A 17,565-nucleotide genomic window follows, 5' to 3' on the forward strand; every position below is an offset into this window, starting at 1 on the left:
GTAAAAAATCAAGACATAAGACATTAAATTATAACTTAAAACAAAATCAAGTCCCCATTTACATATTATAATGTCAGTTGAGGATACAGGACAGGTGCATTTACAAATGAGGAAGTTGTGTCACTCATTATGACAGTTGTTCCTGTTGAAATAATCGCACAACAGGGTGGATCAGTTTGGTTACTTCATTTTTCAACACTAACAACTTCTCATTATCCAGTAGCAGGGTGAGTGTCAAGTTAACCTGGGACTCAGGATCACTCTCTCTTTCTGCCCCAGGATGTCTGTCCCTGCTCAGGTGATCTGGACCGGCCTCTGCCAGGTCCTGCTTGTGGTGTGTGCAGGACTAGGAGCTGTGGTTGCAGTTTTGACGGCGAGGCTTTTGGTGCGACATGCCTGGTTCACACACAGACTGTCCTGCTTCAGCACGCCACCAACACACTCCTGGCTTTTAGGACACATGGGACAGGTAGGACACACAAACTAAAGACAATAAAACCTCAAATTACATGTTTTTACAGCCTTATTTATCACTTTTAAGGTAAACTCAGTCACCTTGTTGACCAACAACCAGGAAATGTAGCAGCACAATCCTCAGTGTGATACAGGATGCGGTGTAGTGTTGCAAAATATAAGTTGGCCTATTTCAGAACATCCTCTTTGCATTGAATATGCTTTAAAATGCTGCATTAGAATTCAATGAATCAGCCTTTACTCACCCTAAAACCATCCAAAGTCATCTGAAGTGTCCAAATGTGATTTGTGCCCTCAGATCCAGAGCACAGAGGAAGGCCTCCTGCAGGTGGACGAGTTGGTGGAGACGTACAAACACTCCTGCAGCTGGTTCCTCGGCCCTTTCTATCACCTGGTCAGACTCTTCCACCCTGAATACGTCAAACCGCTGCTGATGGCCCCTGGTAGGGTAAAACCATTGTGACCATGTTTGCATTATGACTGTAAACAAAGTAGCTTTTGTCAACACTGTTGTTGCAGCTTTGTTTAGTGTTGTTGTTGTCATTGCTCTCCTCCATCCAGCTGGCATTACAGTGAAAGATGAGCTTGTTTACGACCATCTACGTCCATGGCTTGGTGAGTCAAATAAGTCATATTTTCTTATTGTCATGAGTTTCCCATTTATTGATTACATCCTCAATGACACATTTTTTTTTTTTTTTTTTTTTTTTACCAATACATCAAAAACTATATGCAGAAAAAGGAGTTTCCAATCACTTTTAACTGATTTTGATTTCCTGCCCTCTTCACCTCCACCCCTCTGTCTTCGGTCCCAGGACAGAGTCTGTTGCTAAGTAACGGGGAGGAGTGGTCCCGCAGGAGACGGCTGCTGACTCCAGCGTTTCATTTTGATATTCTGAAGACCTATGTTTCAACCTTTAACACCTCAGCGAACATCATGCATGTAAGACACAAACCATTGCTCACACACGCTCATTTAATTGATAGAATGTAAGTATTCTTCTCTATTAGATTTCAAATTGAATCAGACTCATCCACGTCAAATTGGTGTAAAGTATAGGCTATACATTTGCTCACCATGTGTTCACAACCAAATTGAAGATGATGTCACAGTGGCTTGATTGATGTCCGGATGAATTTCCATGTTTCTGCATCTTTCAGGATAAGTGGCGCCATCTGGTGGCAGAAGGCAGAGCCAACATGGAGATGTTTGACCACATCACTCTAATGACTCTGGACAGTCTACTCAAGTGTGCCTTCAGCTACAGCAGCAACTGTCAGCAGTGAGGAAACACTCTTTGTTTTACACACTCAACTATTCTTCTTCTGTTGTCCCTCAATGTAACTTCCTGTCTCCAGGAGCAGCAGTGAGTACGTGTCAGCCATCATGGAGCTGAGTGACCTGATTATAGATCGTCGCTTTAAGATTTTTCACCATTGGGACTGGATTTACTGGAAAACACCGCAGGGAAAACGCTTTAAACAAGCGCTGAAGATCGTGCACAGGTACAACACTTGCACAGGTGTGACAGTTTGACCTTTATGTAACAGCTTGTTTACTGTTTTTATTATATGTTATTATATTTCATTGTGTTTTACTCAGTTGAATTGTGTGCATGTGATTGCTGCACACCTCTTGGGGTGGTTTTTGCAGTTTTACCAGGGAAGTGGTTCAGAAGCGCCGTGCCCTGATCAGCCAGCAGAGGGAGACAAAAACGGATTTTTCACCACAGAAGAGGAAAGATTTTGTGGACATCATACTACTAACAAAGGCAGGAAAGAAGAAAAACAAAGAGACAAACATGTTGTAACAGATTAACATTGAGTTATAAAATGTGTGCATGTTGTTGTAGGATGAGGATGGACATGGCCTGACAGATGAGGAGATACAGGCGGAGGCAAATACCTTCATGTTCGCAGGTGAGACGCTTTAAAGCAACTTCTTTCAACTATTTAAAGTTCAGTTTCATGATGCAGCCTTTATTTAATTTGAAGCATTTAATGTTAATGCAGTTATTTTGGCTTTTTGCAGCATATATAAGGCTGAATTGAGAAATAGCATCCTTCAATTCTCATGAAATTCCCTCTCTGAATTCCACAACCAAGCTGCATAATTTGACAATCAGATAAGACACTTGAAAACTGAAATCAAACCCCTGTCTCTCTGCAGGTCATGACACTACAGCCAGTGCAATCTGCTGGACGCTGTATAATTTAGCGCGTCACGACCACCATCAGGAGAAATGCCGACAGGAGGTGATGGATCTGATGCAAGGACGAGAAGAACAAGACATAGAGTGGTCAGAAATGCACACAACCTCGACTTTTCAAACAATGAATTTCTCATCAAAGATTCTGAGCAATAGTTGCATGACATATCCGAACAAGTCTTCAGTGCAGAGGATGTTAAACTGAGGCAGAAATAGGGATGCATAAAGCATGTTTTCTTTTCTGCAGGGAGGATCTGTCCAACCTTCCCTTCACCACCATGTGCATCAAAGAGTCTCTGCGGCTGCATGCTCCCGTGCAGGCCGTGTCCAGGAAGTACACTCAGGATATGACCCTGCCAGGGGATCACACAGTACCAAAGGGTGAGACGGACGGACTTTTCCAATATAAATACAGATTTTTTTCTTCATTTTTGTTCTTTTTGTAATGTCTAAACCACTATAGACATCAAACTACTTAAATTGTTAAAGCATTATTTTCAGCGAATTCCCATTTGTGTTTTTTTCCCTCCCTCAGGTGTCATCTGTTTGGTCAGCATTTATGGAACACATCACAACTCTGCTGTTTGGACAAACCCACATGTAGGAAACGTCAAATAAAAACATGCTTTCCTTCACTTTGACACAGCTTTGACTTGATTTACTTTCTTGTAGGAGTTTGATCCGCTGCGTTTCGACCCCACAAACACAGAAGGGCGAGCTTCTCACGGCTTCATCCCCTTCTCCTCAGGCCCCAGGTATTGCATCTTCATTGAGTAGGGTGAATACGAGCTTCCTGAATTGAAAACACACCGCTTAAGACATGAATCTGTATCATATCTGCGTGTGCTGACAGGAACTGCATCGGTCAGAAGTTCGCCCTGGCAGAGCTGCGAGTCGTCGTGGCGTTGACCTTGCTCAGGTTTCGTCTGACCTTGGGAGTGAATCCTGCACATGGGGCCGTCTCGGGAGTCCGCCGTCTCCCCCAGCTCGTCATGCGCGCAGAGGGAGGTCTGTGGCTGCAGGTGGAGCCTCTGATAAAGAACCAAGAGGAGGAGTTGCAGGAGGAATGATCCATTTGAAGTCCACTGTTTCTAAATGCATTTGCAGTTTGTTTTGCACAATGTTATTTGTCAAGACACGTTATTATTTTATTCAAATGTTAAAATCGAAGCTAATAAAATGTATTGCAATATTGTAATTGTATTGTTCATATTACTCAGCTAATTGTTTGTATATTTTAAAAAAAAAACTTTCTGCAGGGAGTACAAGAAAGTAAAAGAAAGTGTAACATGTGTAGGGTAGGAGAGCATAAATAAATGTTGCATTGTTTAAATTATTTCATGCCTGTAAGTTACACTCTATGTTAAAAAAAACAACAACAACAACAAATTAAAGACATGTAAATTAGGGGTCTTGTGAAAACAATCAAACAAATTACTGCATAGAAATCAAATCATGCACAAACTGCTTTTATTAGTTTTATACATCTACTTCATATTTTAGGTAACGTTACATTTAAATGTGCTGTAATTAAACAAAGGAGCTAATTGATTTTCCTCTTTCAGTGATGTGTTGTGATTTGTTTGGCTGCAGTAAGAAATATGGACACTAGGGGCGCGCGTCCCATGTATTGAGACTCTCGTCTCGTCTCCTCTCGTCTCTCTCTCCCTGGTTTCCGACTCTATCCACTGTCCTCTCTCTGCATTAAAGGCACGAAAAGCCCAGAAATAAATCTTTTCAAAAGAAAGGGGCGGAATGCTGCCTTTTTCTTTTTTCTTTTCTTTTTTTTAAACGACTATTTTAAACTTTATTCTCTTTAACATGACTGGTTTTGCACTGCTGGTGTCACAGATGTGGTGTTTTCCGATTATTTTAAGTTGTTTTTTTTAGTAGAAGCAATGTCCCACTGGAGGCGGAGACTGGACGAGCCTGTTAAGCAGGAAAAAGCATGTCAACTTTCAGTTTCAGTCTTCTTCTAACCGTGTCCGTCTCCTTACATCACCTCTCACTGTTATTAAGCGAGCATGCTCAGGGTTTAAACGGAGTTACTGGGCATGTTTAAGAACAGGAATAGAGTGTTTTTCCATTCGTTTTGGACCGTGTATAATTAGCTGAGAGACCATGGGACCGTCTGTCATGTCCATGTTTGTGGCCGGCTGGGTGTGTGTTTCGCTGGCTGCTGAGTCAGAAGACCCCGGTAAGTCTGCGGCCTTCAGCTAACTGGAAGCTCATTTGTTTTCACACGTTGACTTTGTGGGGTTTACATGAATAAATGTGCAGGCTGTGTTGCAGCATTGTAGCTTCACAGATCTACGACCCCACCCAGTTTATACCAGCCTGTTGATATGACTACAGTGACATTTACTACTGTCAACAATACAGAGTGAACAGAGAACGACATGCTCTATAATAGATATGTTACAGGATAGTACTACATTATGATATTCAGTATGGACAAACTATGGAGGACGAAATCTGACAGAAGTATAAATAAATAAATGTATAAATAAATACTGGAATAAATAAATAAAATAAATAATAAATAAATAATTAAAGGCGTGAAGAAAGAAATAAAAACTGGTAAATAAATGGGACATAAATAATTAAATGTCTTAAATTTATTTCTACATTTATTTATTTCCACATTTATTTATTTCTACATTTATTTATTTACATATTTATTTATTTATACATTATTTATTTACATATTTATTTATTTCCACATTTATTTATTTATATATTTATACATTTATTTATTTCCACATTTATTTGTTTATACATGTATTTATTTCCACATTTATTTATTCACGCATTTAATTATTTATTTATTCATTCCTTTATTTATTTATTCCAGTATTTATTAATACATTTATTTATTTATACTTCTGTCTCGTCCTCCATACAAACAGCAGTGTATGGTATATTTAAGAATAGGCAAAGAAAGTAATAAGACATGTATTAATGAAAAAAACATTTTGTTCTTAATGAAATTAGTGAGGGGATATTTTTAAAAGTCTGTGAATGAATTCCTAACCAAGAAATGTCTTCATAAAGATGTATTATAACACTTTTTAATTCAACTCCTTTTTTTTCAGGATTTTGAATTCATTGCAAGAGTTTGATTTACACGAAATCCCCTCATTGATGGAAACATGGCCACGCCCACTTTTGCTTCGGCTATTAATTGAAGTTTCACAGTATTTGCAGTATTATCAGTGACAGTAAGAAGTATAACAGACTGATCAGTCTAGTGATAACGTTAGCAGGTATTCTGAATAGTGTCTGGATCATGTTTAAATATAGCAGGATGAAACAGAGAAAAAACACTTCATACAACAACTGAAATAATATAGAATAATATGCAATAATCATGCTGCAGTGAGCATAAGAAGTAGGTAAAGGAGAATATAAAAAAATAGGAAATCCTGGAGTTTCAAAGACGGTAGATGGTTTAAAGTTTAAAGATAGACGGAGGATTTAAGAAGAGACAAATCAGCGTGAAAAATATCGTCAAACTGTAATGACACATCTTTGAAAGACGGAAATAGAAATATAACAGCGAACTCTTAATCATCCATCACCTTCTTACCAAAGTCCTTTGAGAACAAGCTGGTTTGAGGGACTAAATGTGACACTCGGAGCTTCTTTGTGTCCTTGCAGGTGCTCCGCTCTACATGAAGGTGGGCGATGACGTCATCCTCAAGCCGAGTCCTACCTCTGGGCCCATCACCAGGATCGAGTGGAAATATAATAAAAACTTAGCTGCTTTTTGGATTGGAATCGGGGAGGAATTTGATATTTTTGGTATGTTTGAATGTAAACCAGCTGAGCCAGGATTAGCTCAGGTCTTTAGTGTCTGTGGGGTCAAATATGAACTCAGTTTAAAGGTTTTTTTGTGGCTTTGAATTTGTTGTGTTGAGACGCTAACCCTGCGTGTGTTCGTTTGAAGTACCAGGCCACCTGAACCTCTCCACTGGAGCGCTGACAATCACAGGCCTGCGGAGAAACGACACAGGATCGTACTCTGCAGAGATCAGCGGAAAGAAGGCGGGGGTCACGCAGCTCATCGTCCTCTGTAAGTCGAGGACTCACACGGTGACATTGTGGAGGAAAAGGACAGTGCCACTCATGACTACTTGTTTCTGCGTTTCTTTTTTCAAAAGCTCCCGTACCCAAACCCACTGTTGAAAAAGAATGTGACTTAGGGGGAAACACCTGCGATTTGACCTGTGATGGGAACACGGCAGGCGCTGAGCCGGTCATCTACAAGTGGAATTTTGGGCACACAGAGAAGAGGACACAAGTGAAAAAGGTATCGTTAAGACTGTAAAATGTGACGACTTAAACGGTCAGTGTGATCAAGTGTGTCTCTCTGAGTCAGTATAAATGTTTCTCACTCTGCTCATAGAACGACACTGACAGATTCAGTGAATTCATCTGTGAGGTGCAGAATCCAGTCAGTAATGAGAGCAGCCAACCCGTCCAAAACCCGATGTTGAAACGTGAGTTCTCACTCGAAACATGTCACTCTGACACTGTGAAAGGGAAGTGAACTCAGCGGGTACTGTGCGGTCTCTTTAAGTCCGCTTCTCGCTTCCCTTTTCTAGTTCCAGATCCTGAAGCTGGCTGGATGGAAAACCTAAATATTCAGAAAGGAGTAATAGTCTTCGTCTGTCTGCTGTTTGTTGTGCTGCTGCTGCTGGTCGCGCACAGGATGAAAGCAGGTATAAATCCAGACCCTGAAGTAATCATCACTGTCACAACAAATCAAGCATTTAAAGTGTGTATGAGCAGAATTATAATCTTTCCCTCCATTTCCTCCAGGGATGTGGTTCTTCCAAAAAGGTAAGATACGATATCTTTAATGTTTTCGACGGGGCAGCCGGAGTACCAAACACAATTAAGTTACATCATACAAGGCTACGATGTTTCTATATGATGTTAAATAATGAGATAAACACTGACTGTCTTCACATTGTCCTGCTGTCATTCTCTCCCTGCAGAGTCCCTGCCATGGGAAGCAGGTCAGTGCTTCAAACCACTGTCACATGACTTAAAAAAAATCATTAACAGACTTCTTCTCTGCTGTCTTTTCTTTTAACACTGAACATCCTTTTCATCAAACAGACTTCTGGAGGAAGCAGGAGAGTCCACGTGAGTGTCCGCCCCTGTATTCTGCTCTCTCTCTCTTCTTTTTTTTTATAATGATGAAATAAATCCATCCGTGCTTTTCCTTCTTTCTTTCTTTTTTTTTTTTTTTACAGCAAGAGCTGCTGCAGAATATAACGGCACCACCTCTCAAATGACAGACGGTAATTCACAACTTAAAAAAGCAATATGTTTGTACAATCGGCAGCATGTGACTCTTCTTCTTTGCGTTTGTCGTTTTGTAGAGGAAACGCCGATGACATAAGCAGCCGAACAACGCCGGGTCAGGACCTGTGAGGTGTAAGATGATCCAAGAGGCGGCACACTCTCCAACACACATATTGAAAATTGTATTCCCATATATTAAGAGATATGAAGTGAACATTTTTTATGTACCGATTTCATGTAAAACACTTTTTAAGAGAGAAGAGAACAAGAAATGACTCTAAGTCACATGTTTGAAAACTGCTTTTAAAAGACACTAAGAAGGGGCAGAGAGAGATAGGCCAGAATGAGATAAAAAGTACTTGAAGGTAGTCTCATATATTTCCCCCAAGCTCTGTTACATTTTCCTAAAGAGGCAACAACGGGCCTGACACTTGAGACAATACCAGGAAACCCTCTTTTCCTGTCCGTACCTGGTACCTCGAGCTCATTAAACCCCCTCCCAGCGGAGGAGGATTTGTGATTTGCAGCACGTCTGGTGTTGAATCCTGCAGCCTGGACCTGTGTGGGGAGGAACTGGGCTGACAACAGAGGGGAGAGAGAAAAAGGGACGCCATTGTGCAGCGTGGGCCGCCAACCTCGGCCAACAATCAGCTCATTGTGCCGGAGCTCACTGCAGAGTCCTCGGCAGCAGATTCATGTGTGTTTGTAGCGAGTATTTAAACTTTGTGAATGTTTTTACGCTCAAAGAAGGTCAATCAGTTATTACCTTTGTTTTTGTTTTTCACTCTACATCATGGATTGTTTTTTTGTATTCTGCTTGAAGCTCGAAACCCTAAAGGAGAAAATGGAAATGTCTTTTAAAATTTCTTTTTACAGAAACAACAGTAAGAGTAAAGGATCTTTACTCTTACTGTTGTTTCTGTCTTTGTAGTTTTAAAAAAACATACTGACAACTACTTGAAGGCTTTTTGTTACACTCCTATATTTAAAGTAACGAACTTGTTTTTAGCAGTTGTAGACGTGCCAATGTATTCACACATCTTTAAACAAAGGGACCTTACATATACTCACTCTGTTTGGGAACTCATTGAGACAGAGAAAGAGTAGGAATATACATTTCATTTGTTGGAGGTGACTTTTTCATGTGCTGAGTTGAATTAAAAACAAACAGAATATCAACCTTTCAAAGAAGTGTGTTCATATTTACAATTTTTTTTTTTTTTTTACTTTCCCAGTTGAAATAAAGGATTTAACCACTAGAGCGCAGCAACGCAACACATTCTAATATCTGATGAGTAAATGCATTGGTTTAAATCGTTTTATTACAATCTTCCATTAAGTACAGTCTGTGAGTAGTATAACAAATCAATGGCAGCCAAATAAAACGTGCAGTTACTGTAATAATTCAGTTTACTAACGCACAATTATAAGAAGGCATATTTAACTTTAAATGTATTCAGTCCAATGTAAAAAAATGCAACACTGCATCTGATTGAATTGCTGAGTCATTGCGTACACAAAGGAAATCAAGGCTGAAGAGCAAGACCACTGACTGACAACAACTAACAAGTCACCGATTCTCCAGTTTCATTCATCTACAGACGTCAATGCAGTGAAGAAACTAGTTTTTGTAAAGTCGAGAGGTGCTAGATTTCTCTCAGTCGGGGGTCATCAGCTGTAGAAACAGTCGAGGTAAAAAAAAGAGCGACCTCCTCCTACAAAAGAAAATGCAGAAAAACAAACAAAGGGCTCTCCGTCTTCGAGCTGCGAGCAGCTGACCAAACAACTCCATGTGTATAAATGTAGAGTCTGAAACAGTCATTTTTCATGTGTGAAATACTCTGTTCCTCTGTGAAGTACTGGAGAGAACTCTGAAACTGGATACCACGTGTGTCTTTTAACTTGACAAAGAAATACATGTTTCGATTTTAGGTGATAATATTTAAATAAGCAGTGGTCCATTCATGATATGCTAGCTTAACAAGCAGCTGTCTTTATATGCTGATGATGTGATGCTCTCTGTCTGAAACACATCATATTTGATTTATTTTTTCAATCCAGGGCTCAAAAAAGTTAGAAATCCTGCAGCTAGATGTTAGCAATGAAACAAGACTCACAAATATATATATGAAATATAGACTACAACAAACGACCAAAGAGATTAAGTCATCAAATGTAATTTATTTGTGAATAAAAAATAAACATCTGATTAAAGTCAAGTCTATTGTCTTTGTACAGCATACAGACAGGTTTACATTTTTCATTTGTCAGTGAATATTTCAATCAAAGTTTAAAAAAAAAAAAATATGTTTACATTCTCGATGTAAGAACAATCCAAGTCCAGACTACTGTAAGAAAGATCCTCCAAAGTCAAAATCTGTGGCCCTCGTTTTGTTTTTCTAGCAGCAAAACGACAAAAAAGAAACCGAACGTGTGCACTGTTGTTGCATCGAGTAACACTGTGTTCCTATTTTCACCGAGACAAAATGTTTCCTGTAGTTTTTAAATGAAGCAAGTACCTCCACTCTTTGAGTCCGAGCCCTTCTATGTGCTGGATTGACGACTTTTCTTCAAAGTCAGGGACATCAGATTGATTAGCAGCTGGGCTCGTCTGTTCTTGCTCGTAGGCTGTAAAAAATTTAACACTGGAAAGAAACTTCACACACTTGTAACTACTTAAATAAGTGATGTGGATTTAAAAGAATGCTCAATTTAAGTGTATATTTGTTACAAACATACATCTCTACACATTCAGCATCGAATAAGAATATCAAACATATTGAAGCTGCTGCTTTTAAATTACAAAGAGCAGCGTTACAGCGACGTTTAATCACTGACAAAATGAAATCACACTGCATTCAATCTGCAGTTAACAGGTTTTAAATACTCCCAACACAAAAAGTATCTGTCATGTCTGATTATCAGTGCTGGGAAAACGAAACCTAAAGACACAATTAAACAGACGTGGTCCACCTCTCATTTTAAATGGCACTTAATATAGAATCAGGGAGCTGTAACATCAGGTACAACAGGAGTGTCAGGCTGAATATGCAGACTGGTAATAATAATAATAATGAGTGATCATGAGGTACGCATGAACCTTAAGAGTGTCCATGAAACAGCTCGGCACATACAGCTGCAAACTCCCCGTGTTTGTAAAAAAGAAGAACTCAGTTCTGACCTTACAGAAGCGCTCTCTCTCTCTCTCTCTCACTTGTTTAAGGTGATATAAAAGCAGTTTTCTTGTTTTTATATGCAGTATAAAAGGAGAATTTTTGCAGAAAATCAATTCTGATAGACAAACTCTCCCAGAATGTCAGACACAAGACGCCTGCAGCTTGTCTGACTGTAGTGCAGCAGCTTTAGGTAGCAGAAGAGGTACTTTAAAGATCGAGGACAACTCTCTCCGTCTTTCTCATCACACAGTTCAAATAATTGAGTCTGAGGATCTCTGGGATCTAGTGACGATGAGAAAACTCCCATCCTGTTGTTGTTACGCTTTGGCACTTGAGCCGTTGGACAGACACTCCGCCTCTGAATTTGTAGCCACAGGACATAGCTCGGTGGGCGTGCCGGTTGGGACCTGTTGGTTGGCCCCGCCCCCTTCTTTAGGCTGGTTCCTGAAGTGACGGGTGATGACCACAGCGGCGCAGACGAAGTAGACGACGGTGAGGATGGTGAAGTAGACAAAGTACACCATGAACTGGAAGAGAGAAAAGGAGACTCTTGAATCAGTAACCGCGAGTCTGTTAGTCTGTAAACTCAAGATTAGGAAAACAAGAAAACAGCATCCTGTATCCCTACACTTTTAGTCGTTGCCAACTTTAGGAATGTCTTAACAAGGGGAAACAGTGATGAAGCTAATAAGAATGAATGTGATTCAATTTGTGTCCAACAAATGAGCATCACTGTTAAATATAAACACAGGTTTGGAGATCTTCAGCCCGGTGGATTTAGGCAGACCTCTGCAAGATTTGAGGTCTAGCATGCTGACTTCAACTTCAACTAAGCCCTGTTTCCACCAGGCGGTCTGGTTATTATTGTATCTTTGTGTGTGTGTAGTGTCGGCTGCGCTCCGCTGCTGGCAGATCTCTGTCGTTGATTGTCACTGCGTTGTTGTTAAAACAATAAAATAAGTCAAAGTCACTATCGTAATAATAAATATATTATTAATAGTGGATATTAATTCCACTATGTGTAGCGGCATGAATAACAGAACATCAGTGGATTCACAACCGCAGCTGTCCTGTGTTTACCTGAGCTTGCACGTCCAGACCGAGGCCTCTCTTGTCAGAAAATATCAGGTTGATGACGCTCTTCAGGATGGTCCCCAGGAAAGTGTTGATGCCAAACACGAGGGCGCAGAGCTCCTTTGTGAGAGACGAGGCAATCTGGAAACTGTGGAGAGGTGAGAATTTGATGGTCAGCAGCAGAGACCGGATGCAGTTCGAGCAACCAGCTGAAACACTTAAATGTCCTGAGAGGGAACCAGTTTTAAACGTGCAATTTAGTTACAATAACAACCGGATTCCCACACTGTCACATTGACAACATGAGCTGTGGCTTAACAGCACGTTTAGCAGGATTTGCACATGGCAGCGTCTCATTTATTCCATGTTTTATGCCTCTTTTTTTTTTTTTTTTTAATGTGAACCATGACTGAAAATACTTTGTTTTGGCAAAGGAAATGGGTTCAGTGACCAGGAAGAAAGTTTCAAAACCTCGATTAAGCGTTTTCTTTGGGGCTCCTCTCGGCTGATGGGAATAGTGATTCAGCTATATAACCATAGCAACCACTGGAAAGAGCCCATGTGATCCAAAAGGGGACACCAAGCCTGATTTTGTCTGCGCCACACTTGGAACCCCAGTATTCTAGTATTTACTCTAATGTCAGGAGAGAGAAGCAGTCTCATCTCAGAACCAGAAACAGATCTTTAAAAAATTCTAATATAGTCAACCATCATTTTCTATTTTGAAAGGACACACCGGGTATAAAATCAAAGTGCAGTCTTATATCGCCTACGAGGAATGAAAAAGTGGATGATTTATCACTTTGCTGGTAAGTCTTTCTTTCATTTAAAATGTGCAACTCACGTGGCGATGGGCACCAGGAACTGGTAGAAGCCTCTGAAGAGGACGTAGGCCATGTAGCAGATCCAGATATTGTCCGTGGTGCCCATGAGGAGCAGCAGGGCGGCCTGCACCGCCGTGATGATGCCGATGGTGAGCTCAGACCAGACGTTCCAGCGAATCTTCGCGTAGCCCGCGGCAAAGGAAGTTATGGCACCTGCACAAAGACAAACATGCTTAAAGACTAAAAACTTTTTGAATTGCATCATCTTTTGATGTTTTGGCCTTCAAGCATCGACAAAAATTCCAACTCCAAAATGTTATTCTCAATCTCAGTAAGGCACTTGGCAGGTAAAAAGCATCAGAAGTCCAGTACAGGAACAGTCTGTTATCTTTAAGCTCTCTAAAGACACATGATCATCCAGTAATCTGTATTTCTGACTTCAAAATGAAACGATGCTTTGCCATTTATGTGACTTTTTGTGGATTGAGATTCCTGAGTAGGTAAACTGTCTCACCAATTATCTAATACAGGGCTTTATCTCCTCTATGTGTCATCCACACAGCAACTTTGTGCAAGTAAAACTGCCCTGGTTAGGGAGACAGTGTGCAGGAGTTTGCCAATTATTGGGTGCGTAGAACTTCTATTTCTGTTGCCGTGGTAACAAAACAGGTATGGATGTTGTTTCATTTTTACTAGAATCAAACAAAGTTTAGAAAACCTGATACAGTCCCAACCAGAGTCTTGATTATGATCATCTAAATTCACCTTCAAGATGGAGTCGCTTGACATTAAGTATACAAAATTGGTGGACTGTGAAACTGAAACCAAACCGCTGTAAGAGCATTAAACACAGACACGATTTCAAACATCCACCACTGTTTTTTTTTTTTTTTTAAAGTATCGCAACTCCAGAAAAAGTCTCACTCAGCAGGGTAGACGCTGCCTCCACGGCCCCGTTGTAAATGTGCTTGGTCTCGTTTGTCGCGTAGACTTTGTTCCACAGGATGTGAACGTAGAACAGCACCAGGTAGTAGCCCGTGGAGTTGAATATCCACCACAGAGACCACAGCCTCAGGTTGGGCATCTTCACCACGTTCCTCAGCTCCGCCAGCATCTGCACCAACACGGAGTCCCGCCAACGCGACGACGAGCACAGGCGAGCAGCCGGGGAAGACGCGCCGCTCTCTTTGGGGTTCATTTTGGCCAGTTCGGATTTGTTGGCCGCTGCCAGCTTCTTCTGCTCCTGATTCCGGTTGAAAAACAGGGAGCGTTTAGGCCACGGGAGACACAGCGAGAGCAGCAGGCCGAAGCTGACGAAGCCCAAAGATATGGCGTTGAGGGTGTAGAAGCTGATGTTGCCGAAAGAAAGGCAGACCTGTCCCAGGACTGAGCTGGAGAACACCCCGAGGAGCACAGAGGAGCGCGAGTACCCGGCCACACGCTGATAGAGGGAAGGGCTGACCAGGGAGAAGATGTAGGAGGAGTAGGCCACGCGGCACGCCATGGTGATGCCGTAGAAGAACTCCATGAACTGCATCTGGATGAGGCTACTGCCCAGGAGCAGGATGATCCAGATGACCACCTGGCTGAGGCCCTGCATGACCAGGACCGGCTTGTAGCGCAGGAGGTCGGTCAGCAGGAAGGCCGGCACCAGCACGACCATGTAGGAGTACGTCAGCACAGGAGTGATCTCATTGGTCACCTGGAAAACAGAAGAAACACATTGACGGTTAACACTAACTATGAGTGAGTCGAGTAACCTGCTCAAGTCCTGGTTCGGGAAAAGCGGTATAGATAATGGACGGACTGAACTGTGTACACAGCAGTAATCTAAATATGAAGATGACAAATCAGACCAGGCTGCAAGTGTCGCTCGTTTATAGTCTCAGTCTTGCACAGGCAGCATGTTTTCTTACAGTGAATGACCTTGACCATGAAGGCGTCAGCTGGAAATATAAAGTCTTATCTCTTCAAATTGCTAAAAAGAGCTGGGTAATAACAAATCAATAAACTCTGGACTTTATATATCAATATGGTATCACAGTATAAGACTGGGTAATATGACACAAGTAGCTTAAGGATCCCATTACATCATGCATGTTTGTCCTTTAGTTTACAGTTAGCGGGATCGTGAGGGGAGGTGACGATTATCTCCATCACTGACTAAATAATCAGCCAATGTTATGGTTCCTTACACATATTACCTCAGCTACAACTCTGAATGTAACAACTGGATGGGCCGAGCAATAATCACCCAACACCTAAACCTGATGCGTAATAAGATCAAGAAACTGCATGGCTTAAATTGTGGTTTTTTTTTTTTTTTAAGTCAAGTTACGGTCCGAGAAGGAGGGATAAAGCGAGATGCTTGTTTGTTTGACAAAGATTTTCTCATGTTTAATATCTTCTCCTCCCTGAAAGACTCTTTGACATGAAACCAGAAGAAAAGTGGTCGCATGGTATTCTATGAATCAGAGCCAACAGATACCGCAGCTACTCCTCGATTAAAAAAACAACAAACCCTCGGCAAGCCTTTCACACTGACCCACTTTGGAGGAATGTGAACTTTGGTCCCAGTAAGGTGGACGCAGCAAACTCCCAACAGGGCACCGTTAACTTCTGCTGTGTAATGAGTGTCTGACTGCACGGAGGGAAACTTATGGAAGAGTCTAAGAGCTTAACTTTCACTGTGAGCTGTCTGGATTGCTCGCTGTTTAAAATAAGTACCACAGCAGTCCACATTTGGTGGCGCAAAAAAACCTGACTAACCTGTTCCCTGGTGAAGTTCTTCTCAGGGCTGAGCAGATACGGCGTAATGAAGGGCTCTCCCGGTCTTACCGCTGCCATGAACCCATAAAAACACAGAAATATCACAGCCCACTTCCACTTCCTGGGCTCCGTAGTTCCCTCCGAGGGGTCTCCAGAGGGCGGCGGATCCATAACTACGTCTCCGTCTTCCAGTCGCACGCTGTCTTCACATGCAGGTACCTTCAAGTCCGTCTCCTCCTGTGAGTTGTCCCCGCTGCCTGCTGCATCATCATTTACCATCGTGTCGGCTTGCTTTTGGACCCCCTCTGTGATGCGGGGGTGTAACTCTTTATTTTTTCTTCTGCTGGGTCACTTCACCATGTGAGGATTTGCTGCAGAGTTTCTTAATTGAAACGGCCCCCCTCACTCAACTTTTCTGCCTCTGCATGCCAGACGAATACTGAAACGGTGACGGCAGGGCAGTTAAATTGCTACATGCTTCCATTTGCACGCAAGAGAAAATGTTGACCTTCGCCCCATTCATTTTCTGACAGCGGCTGAGTCTGGTCTCATTGTTAACCTGAAAAGATAACAATGTTGTCAGACTGCTTTGACACTGCAGCTGTTGACATCAGAACACAGATGTGGCATTTACTTTGGAAGCAATATTGACACTCTTCAAATAAGCAAGTAGGGATAAAATAACAACAATTATGAATACATTTGTACACCTAACCAATCCATCTTTTTGGTGTAAAAATGATTAAAACATGTAATTTACTGACAGGCAGTCCAAAACCCTACAATTATTAGACTACAGTGAAAGTGGAGCAGAATGCCATGTGGTTTATTTTAGCACTAAATTGTGTTGGGTTTTCTGTTTTTATTACAATGCAAAGGTCAAATTAGTACCTGAATACTTTCTGATAAAAGGTTTACCTGCAAACAGACTCAGTTTTCTCACTAGGAATGAGCTACGTGCTAAGACTTGTAGAGTAAAGCAAACAAGTTACAAAAGCTGCTCATTGGGTAACAGTGTGTTAGCATGCCAGAGCTGCACATGCAAGCAAGTAAAAGCACTACTCACCGTTTGTTTGTTTGTTTCTGTGTGTGTTTGTGTGAGTGCGACATAGACTCATAGTTAACAATACAGGGAGCAAACACAAAAGCTAGTTTTTATGTGTAAATAAAACAATGCACTCCAGAAGGTTTTGTTCGCATTTTAAGGAAACACATCCGAAAAGGGAGCACATGTAAATAACAGAGAGCTGGGTTTTTCATTCGGAAGGCATAATATTACTTTATGAAGGATTTAGAGTAAACAAAAACGAGTGTTTGTCACATACCTCGTGAGCTCCATCTGAAGCCGCAGCGCCTAATTTCGTCATGCGTCTGTTCTCCCAGCGCAGTGGCTCCTGGGAAATGTAGTCTTGATGTATACTTCCGCGCCGAAGCTCATTAAACTATTTATTTTGTTTGGCATAAGTCAAAGTCAAATTAAAATTGTATCTTTCTTATTTTTTAGGATAAAAAATAACTTATTTTTTATCTTATTTTGAAGGATACAATTTTTTTAGGATAAAAAATAAGACATTATAAGACAATTAGGCAAAGTCAAATTAAAATTGTATCTTTCTTATTTTTTAGGATAAAAAAATAAGACATTATAAGACAATAAGACATCGGGATTTTTTAGGATAAAAAATAATAAATATTGAGTCGTTCATATTTGATTTGATATCT

General features: G+C 41.1%; 3 protein-coding genes across 4 annotated transcripts; 2 read left to right on the forward strand and 1 right to left on the reverse strand.

Annotated features, from left to right (window-relative positions):
- Positions 1-161: 161 nt before the first annotated feature.
- cyp4f3 (cytochrome P450, family 4, subfamily F, polypeptide 3) lies at positions 162-4,248 on the forward strand. The gene is made up of 13 exons (XM_020654276.3): positions 162-469; positions 773-917; positions 1,036-1,089; positions 1,290-1,417; positions 1,636-1,757; positions 1,834-1,980; positions 2,129-2,246; positions 2,328-2,394; positions 2,645-2,774; positions 2,932-3,065; positions 3,220-3,284; positions 3,357-3,439; positions 3,538-4,248. The coding sequence occupies exons 1-13, from the start codon at positions 281-283 to the stop codon at positions 3,752-3,754; spliced, it is 1,599 nt and encodes a 532-aa protein (XP_020509932.1). The 5' UTR covers positions 162-280; the 3' UTR covers positions 3,755-4,248.
- Positions 4,249-4,388: 140 nt separating this feature from the next.
- Positions 4,389-9,179, forward strand: LOC109999258 (junctional adhesion molecule A). Its single transcript, XM_020654272.3, has 11 exons — positions 4,389-4,881; positions 6,345-6,488; positions 6,634-6,759; positions 6,848-6,996; positions 7,093-7,186; positions 7,292-7,408; positions 7,509-7,529; positions 7,688-7,708; positions 7,812-7,838; positions 7,949-7,996; positions 8,078-9,179. Exons 1-11 carry the CDS (start codon positions 4,806-4,808, stop codon positions 8,095-8,097), a joined length of 843 nt encoding a protein of 280 aa, XP_020509928.1. The 5' UTR covers positions 4,389-4,805; the 3' UTR covers positions 8,098-9,179.
- A 982-nt stretch (positions 9,180-10,161) lies between these two features.
- slc19a1 (solute carrier family 19 member 1) lies at positions 10,162-17,241 on the reverse strand. Of its 2 annotated transcripts, XM_065951778.1 has the most exons (6): positions 17,169-17,241; positions 15,844-16,402; positions 13,999-14,776; positions 13,095-13,287; positions 12,257-12,398; positions 10,162-11,703 (listed from the first exon to the last, which is right to left on the reverse strand). In XM_065951778.1, exons 2-6 carry the CDS (start codon positions 16,120-16,122, stop codon positions 11,494-11,496), a joined length of 1,602 nt encoding a protein of 533 aa, XP_065807850.1. In that variant the 5' UTR covers positions 16,123-16,402; positions 17,169-17,241; the 3' UTR covers positions 10,162-11,493. The 2 variants fall into 2 exon arrangements, with proteins under 2 accessions (XP_065807850.1, XP_020509930.2); XM_020654274.3 differs by lacking the exon at positions 17,169-17,241 and having other exon boundaries at positions 15,844-17,120.
- Between the last annotated feature and the right edge of the window lie 324 nt (positions 17,242-17,565).

The sequence above is a fragment of the Labrus bergylta genome, chromosome 24 (assembly GCF_963930695.1).
Source record: "Labrus bergylta chromosome 24, fLabBer1.1, whole genome shotgun sequence".
NCBI classification, from domain to species: Eukaryota; Metazoa; Chordata; class Actinopteri; order Labriformes; family Labridae; genus Labrus; species Labrus bergylta.